This window comes from Bos grunniens, chromosome 28 (genome assembly GCF_055505025.1).
Source record: "Bos grunniens cultivar Pamir isolate PY7600 chromosome 28, Bosgru_T2T1.0, whole genome shotgun sequence".
Lineage (NCBI taxonomy): Eukaryota > Metazoa > Chordata > Mammalia > Artiodactyla > Bovidae > Bos > Bos grunniens.
Window position 1 is genome coordinate 18,857,223 of NC_141192.1, and position 7,540 is coordinate 18,864,762.

Sequence of the window (7,540 nt, forward strand, 5' to 3'; positions counted from 1 at the left end):
CAAAAGGCACAACTCAAGACACGCCCCCTATCCCTCCTGCACACTTCACCCTACACATACCTAGCACCACACCTACCCTCACCTCCCCTGCACACTCCCACCTCCGCCCACCTCCTTCATACACATTCTCACCCCCACCCCGCCCCGCTCTTCCACGCACACTTTCACACCACAGCCTGCCTTTCTCGAAAAGAGCCGCGCAGCAGCAGGCGGGGAAGCTGTGAGGCGCTGGGGTCAGCCAGTTCTCGGAGGTGAGAAGGCAGCTCCGCGAACTCACTCCTTAACCGTGGCCCGAGAGCTGCCCCGGCTCCTCGGCAGGGGACGGGGTAGAGGGGGCTGGTGAGGGGGCCGAGGAGGACCAGGGGGAAGCAGGAGAGGAAGCGAAGGGGGAGCGGTGGGTGTCGGTGCCGAGATACGTGCGACCCCCAGGTACCCGCGAACTGAATCAGCCCCGCCAGCGCCAGCCTCGGAGATGCTATCCGGGCCGCTTTGTCCGCAAGGGTAAATTCGCGAGCGTCCAGCAACCCAGGGCTTCGGAAGATAAAGAAGAGGGAACAAAGCGGGTAGGGTCGAGGGAGCGAGGAGGTGGCTGATTTATGCCTTCACTTCAGCAAATGTTTTCGCTGCCATTAGCCTCGCCGAAGTGGAGGGTCGGAGAGACAGAGGCGCGGCAAGGACTCGCCTGCCCTGAGGGGGCGCAGTGACTGGAGCTGTTGCTGCTGGCCGCCGGCGTTCGAATCCTGCGCAATCCAGCCGCCCGCCCAACTCCCAACGGGAAGCCAGGCTTCTCTCAAAAAACACAGAGGAGGGGCTCACCTGGCCCTCGGTCACCTGGTCAGGTTGGGGATAAACTCCCCAAGCTCCAGCGGCACCCGGCTGAGCGCAGGCCCATGGTGGGGCAGGAGGTGGCGCCCCATCCCCAACTTCAGGACCAAATCAAAAGGAGGACACACGTTCCCTCCACCCACCTGAAACTGCCCTTCCTCATATTATCCTAATTACGATATTTTAAGTTTTCCTTAAAAAAAGGAAAGTAACAGAAAAGCACAGAACACACTTGTTTGGTTTCATTTTGCCTTCACAGCTTTAAACAGATCCCATTTGTGGAAGCTGTTTAGGAAACTGGGGAGGAGGAGGAAGAGGCCAAAAGCGCCAGCCCTGGTCTTAGTGTCTGAATCCTTCTCTCCCTGCCTTGAGAGTAGTTTCTCCCTACAACCAACCCCACAGGCAACCCCTAAATCCCAGCCTATGATCCCTGCTCCTTAACCCTTCCCTCCAGGCCTCAGGGGGCTCCAAGATAGTTCCTTGCTACCCTGATCCCAGCCATAAGGTTCAAATGACCATATGTTTGGCCAGCAGGCCCGGGAGGAGGCTCCAGGATGGGCCATTCAGAAATACCAACCAAGCACTTGGAATGTAAGAAATCCACCTCCCCTTCAGCCTCATCGCCAAAGTCCAAACCCTCCTTAGAAGATACTGCAGGTAAGGAAGTCGTAGGCAGACCCGAGCGCCTGCTCTGCCAGCCAGGAACAGGTCACAGGACCTCAGTCCAGGGAAAATTCAACAACAAAACGGGTGCAGGAGATGAGCCCCTAAAGCTTCAAAATAAAAATGTAAACACCTATTTCACCTCCAGCTATACAAATGAGTGTCCAACGCCTTGTGACCCCATGGACTGTAGCCTGCCAGGCTCCTCTGTCCATGGGATTTTCCAGGCAAGGATACTGGAGTAGGTTGCCATTTCCTTCTCCAAGGGATCTTTCCCACCCAGGGATCGAACCCTCTGCTCCTGAATTGCAGACAGATTCTTTACCATTGAGCCATCAGGGAAGCCTCCATACACATCAGTACAGAGCTTTAAAATGCTAACATGTAGTCCTGCAGACCAAGGGAGCCTGGATTGTGATTTTTCTCATGGGGCTCTTACTGAGAGGATCAGTGTTGGAAGACCAGGGATGAAGCTACTTTTGGGCACTTGCTGGTCTCAGGGTCTCACCTTAACTTTTGGCCCAGCCCTGTTCCACCTCTCCCAGCTCCATGCTCCCTGCAAGTTTTGCCCCTGCAAGTCCCAGTCCAACTCAGTTACCAAACCAACTCCATCTTTAGCTGCCTGCCTTAGCCAGGCCTTGATTTTAAAATCTCAATCCCAGACCCATGCGGACAGTCTGCAGCCCAAGTGGAATAAAGGAGCCCTGACAAGAAGGAGGTTTATGAGGCCTGAGTGCAAATCTCAGATCTCTCCCTGAGTCCCAGTGTAGTCCTGGGCAGGTCAGGGCCCGTCCCAAAGCTTCAGCAGTTAAATAAGTGGATTGGAAGAGAGGGGAATTAATTTGTCCTATGGAATTCCCAGTTTGTGGGGTGGGGAGAGAAATTACATACAGAACTCCTCCCCTGCAGTGGTACTCTCACTTTAATGAGAAAAAGAATTAAGACACTCTTGATTTTCCATTTGTTTAAGTGAACTTGGCATTTAGTACAGTGTACAGGAAGACAAGGACAGGCCACCACCAACACACACACACAGAGCAAAAACACTAGGAAAACTCCAATTTTAACCGCACCTTAAAAAGAAGCGTTATCATGACACCTTGGTTCCTTCTCAGCCATCCCAGCCACAGGCCAAGGAAAGGCTCATTAATAGCTCTAGGAAAGGCTGAGGGATAGGTTGGAGGAGATTCCCAGGGCTAACCTCAGCTTTTAAAGTGTCCACTCTGGCCAGTCACTTGCTGACATCTCCTTCTAAGAGTCTGGAGCTTATGGTTCTGGGTTTGATTTCTCCACCATCAAATTTTATGGCTTAAAAAAAATTCTCAGTGCTGTAAAGGGAACTCATTTCCAGATCCACTGGGAATAGGAGTAGGGGAAAGGACAGAGAGGTGCCTGCCCATTCAGGAGAGCTTGGAGACGCCCAAGAAAGACCGTGGATGGGACCGTAAGCAGAAATTCAAAGTGGACTGAATCAGCCTGGCCATTGAACAGGAGCCTTGGATACAATCTGCAATCTGTGGTCAAGAGAAGGTAAGATTTGAGGAAACACAACATCTTGGCCCTTTTTTCCCCCATCTGTGCAGTGGAGCTCATGGGGGATCGCTGGGAAGACCTAATGAATATTCTGAAAGTTGCTCTGTACATTAGAGTACAAGGGCTGTGTAGGAGGAAGGGGCATGTTCTCTGTCTTAAAGGCAGGCTTCTAAGGGCAAAAAGCAGGCTGATCCCACCGGCTGGCCCCTCTCCAGGCTGGTGGGCAGGCAACCCCTGCTGCGCTAAGTAATGAGCACAATTCCAACGCCAGTTCTACTCTGCTAGTGAGAAATCAAAGCCCAGTATTAGAGGCCATTTCTGGCTGGGCACCGATCGTGCCCAAATCCATCAAAGCCCTGGGCCTGGGGTTTCTTTTGGGGAAGGTGGAGGCCGGATGCTTTGTTAAGCAGGCAAGGCGGACCACCCCCAGCCTCCCAAGGGAGCCTACTCTGCAGCTCTGGAGAACTCCAGGCCAATCAGTCTTGTCTTTCTCCTGCCTACCCAGCCCCCCACCCTCAGTAATCTCGGTATTTATTCCTTATATCCTTGCCCTGCTGGTCAAAGACAGCTTCCCAAGACCCAATCCTGCCCGTGTGCCATTTACAGAGACTTCACCAAACCCTTCAATCACGTCCCCTCAGACACCCCAAAACCAGAAACCAACACCCCAGCCCAGCACCTCCCACATCCAACTGCCACTCTTTAAAACAAAGTTGGTCATTCAGCAGCCTGCCCCCTCCCCCATCATTACCTTCCAACTTCAAAACACTGCTTTAAATACCAGAGTCTGCCCAAATCATAATTAACGTGGATCAAATGATTGTGTCGTAACTTTACAACATAGGGCTAGGGGAAAAAAGGGGGGGGGGGGGATGTGCTAAAACCAAGTCCTCACTTGGGCCTGGGCCGTGGGAATCATTAATTCCGGAGTGAAGAATCTTTGACTGCAAGTTGCGGGGGCGGGGAGGCGGGGGTGGGAAGGTCGCGGGGCGGGGGCGGGGGGGGGGGCAGGAGGACGGCGGACGTCAACACCTCAGCGGAAGGTGCGGGGGTGGGGGGGGGGGGACGGCTGCGTCATCTGTCCACTTTCTGCACCAATTTTCCTGCCCCATTCTCAGCCTCAACTCAGAGGACTCTGCAGGATGCTGCCCTTCCCCACCCTACCTCGAAAGCCCGGTGCTTCGGTTCCGGAGAGAGAGCGAGAGAGGTGGATGGCTCCCGTGCGTCCACCCTGCTCCCCAGGAAGACTCAGCCCAGTCAGCCGCGCCGGACCCAGCTACAGACCAGCGAGACGTGTACACATCCACGGCGGAAGAGGCGGAATAGAAGCTTTAATTTTTAGTAGCCCACCGACTCCCTTAAAGCACCTTGGTGGGTCCAGAGTAGGAGCCTGGCGAGCGCACCCAGCCGACTCCCCAGACGGGGAGAATGTCAGTGATTGATTTAAAAAGAAACTAGGCAGATCGCTACGTACTCCTCTCCTCAACCACCAACACACAGAAAAAAAAAAAAAAATCTTCTAGACCCGCGAATCCCAAGATCTCGGGGAAAACTGTACGTGCAAGACTCAGCCCTATTCTCCTCGGTAACCAAACCGCTGCAAGCTGGCCTCATCCAGCTCGTGGAGCGGACCAGTGCTTCCCGTGCTCCCCAGGTTTCTCGCTCCCTCCTTCTAGTCTGCGGATTCCGGTCGGTGCCGCGCTAGGAGCTTGGGCGAGCAGGGACCTGGACTAGGAAGTTGCCAGCGAACCGGGAGCGAGCGCACACCTGGCCTGTGCAGCGACTGGGGGATTTTTTTTTTTTTTTTTTTACCAGCCGCTGCCAAGCACGCGCGGAACTCGGGGTCTCGTGGAGACCGGTCCTCCAGGAGGCGCACACCCCGACTCGGATACCATTCCAGGGAAAAGAAGCGACCGACCCCTCCTTTCCAAGTAGGAGCTAGAGGGCCTGCGCACCCCGCGCGAGATGGCTGCACCAATCGCCCACTTTGGTGGGGCAGAGAAATCTACCTTCGAACTTGGGCGCCCTTGCCTCTTTCCCTGCGCGCACTAACAGAGCGATGGACCACCTCAACTTCCGGGCAGAGTGAGGCGCCAGGGTTCCCTTGCCCCACTCCCCCATGCCCGATAGCTCCCTACCTGCTTGGCTCAGCCTCAGATCCCAGCAGAGCAGCAGCGCCAGCAGCAGCGCACCCCGCGCTCCGCTCCGGGCCCACATGCTCCCTCGGCCCGGCTCGGGCGCCTCTCCCCCGGGGCTCTCTCCCTGGCCCCAGCCTCGCCGCCGCCGTCTCCGCCGCCGCCGCCTCCTCCTCGCCGTCCTCCCCGGCGCCCGGTCGCGCCAGCTCGTGCCCTCCGTTGGGGCAGAGGCAGCCACGCTTCGCAGAGGGCTGCCGGGCGCTCGGAGCGCGGCGGGTGCCTGGCGTCCGCTCTCCAGTCAGGCTCCGGCGCGCCCCTCTCTGCACTCCCCCGGCTACGAGACTCGAGCGCTCTCCGGGTTCTCACGTCCTGGCTACGAAGTTGCACGACTGAAGGTTAGAGCGCTCAGCGGCGCTCGCAGCGGCTGACGCCGCGCGGTCCCAACCCCAGTAAGCGCCTTCCTGCGCCCAGTTGCTACCCGCAGCTCCGGCGTCTTCGCCGGCCCCAGCCTCCAGCCACGACGCCGAGCGCTGCCGCTCGCTCACCCTAGTGAGTCTTTGAGCTGAGGAGGACCAAGCACAGCCGGGGCGGGGCGGGGCCTTGGGTGGGCAGGGGCGGAGCCAGCGAGGGGCCTTTCGAGGGGGTGACCGACGGCTCCTTGGGCGCGGCCTCAGCGAAACTGGGGGCCCTTCAGGGAGGTCCTCGAGAGACGCTGGACCCGGAGCATTGGAAAACTCGGCCTCTGGATCGAAACTGGAAGCGGAGTCTGCCCAGTTTTCCTTTCCAGAAACTAAGGAAGTGTATTTTTGCACTTCCATTTGGCTTGGTTGTGTTAGCCTTCTCCTCTGATTAAACTCAGGACTCTGCCGTTTTTGGTTCCCTGATCTGTACTACTTAAAATCTATGTCCTCTACATGGGAAGGGGGTGGGGTGGGAGTTCTTTCCCAGAAAATGCTCCTTAAATGAGAAAAATCTCAATCCCTCAAGTCCCGGATTAAGTTGGAACTTACAGCTCTGTGAACTTGACTGTGGATCTGGATCATCCTGGTTAGCCCTACTTGTTGGCATGACCCTGGGCAAAACTGTTTGACCAGACCCGGCTGACCCTCCTGTAGCACCCAGCGCCTAGGATATTACCCCCATCCCAACTGACAATGGGGCACCAGGGAGCCATTTTTGGCTTGGTGTAAATTTGGGTTCTGCCCCTTGCCTGCTGTGTGACCTTGAACAAGTTACTTAACCATTCTGATACTTCATCATCTCCAAAATGGAGAAAAATGATAATACCAATTTTATAAGAGGGTGTAGAACTGTAGGGCTTCCCGGGTAGCCCTAGTGGTAAAGCACCCACTTGCCAATGTAGGAGACAAAAGAAACATGGGTTTGATCCCTGGGTCAGGAAGATCCCCTGGAGGAGGGCATGACAACCCACTCCAGTATTCTTGCCTGGAGAATCCCATGGACAGAGGAGCCTGGTGGGCTACAGTCCATAAGGGTCACAAAGAGTCGGACACACTGAAACGACATGGCACGGCACGGCAGAATTGAATTTTTAAAATATGTATGGAGGGAATTTCCTGGTAGTTCAGTGGTTAGGATTCTGTGCTTCCACTGCAGGGACATGGGTTCAATCCCTGGTCTGGATAAGACCCTACAAGCAGTGCAGCGTGCCTCCCAGGCCAAAGTACAGAAACTGCAGTACAAATGTCAATAATCTCTCCATCTTTCTTTCCAAGATCTCGCCTCTCAGTCAACCTGATTCCTGGTGGAAAATCCTGACCACCCAAGAGTGAGCTTTGGGGCATGAGGAGCCAGGTGGAGTTTGGGGGTTAGGCAGTATCTTGAGATTGAAACCCAGTGACACTAGAAGGGGTGGATCAGCTAATGCCTGCAAGGTCCTTCTATGGCCAGGCACCAGGTTAAGCTCTTCATATGCATCGCTTCAGTTAATGCTCACAAGTCTGGGAGGTCAGTACCATTTGTAATCTCATTTTACCTATGAAGAAATGGAGGCACAGAGACATGAAGGCATTTGCCCGAGATCACACAGCTTTGAGTGAATGAGTGGATGAGTCAAAGGGCAAGAGAGATAGGACTGGAAAGAAATGCTGAGCTGGGGATCCTCCACCCTCCTACCTCTTCTGGGGCTGGTGGGTGAGAAAGGACTGGCAGCCAGCAGGAATGCCCTTTCCTCTAGTCCTGGTCTGTTCACTACTTGGGGTTTTTCCAGAGCTGGGATCTGGAATCACTCCTCCAATACAGAGGCAGTGGCTGCTTCAAGAAGGGGTAAAGGAAGGCAGAGGGAGGTCCAGCCAGGCCAGTAGGGGGTAGGCTGGAATATGGTCAGTGCTCCCAGGATCAATTCCTAGATTAGCAGTGAAAGA

At 55.3% G+C, this 7,540-nt stretch overlaps 1 protein-coding gene and 1 long non-coding RNA gene across 3 annotated transcripts in view; one reads left to right on the forward strand and one right to left on the reverse strand.

Moving 5' to 3' along the window:
- The window catches only part of UNC5B (unc-5 netrin receptor B), a 90,945-nt gene extending 85,565 nt beyond the window's left edge, over positions 1–5,380 (reverse strand). For both annotated transcript variants that reach the window (XM_086382191.1, XM_086382190.1), the window contains exon 1: positions 5,160–5,380. In XM_086382191.1, the coding sequence (XP_086238317.1) occupies positions 5,160–5,238 (79 nt within the window). In that variant the 5' untranslated portion in view covers positions 5,239–5,380. The remainder of the gene's footprint in view (positions 1–5,159) is intronic.
- On the forward strand, positions 1,345–4,490 carry LOC147342951 (uncharacterized). The gene is made up of 3 exons (XR_015156864.1): positions 1,345–1,482; positions 2,840–3,018; positions 4,140–4,490. It is a non-coding gene; the product is annotated as an uncharacterized LOC147342951 (long non-coding RNA).
- Positions 5,381–7,540: the final 2,160 nt, after the last annotated feature.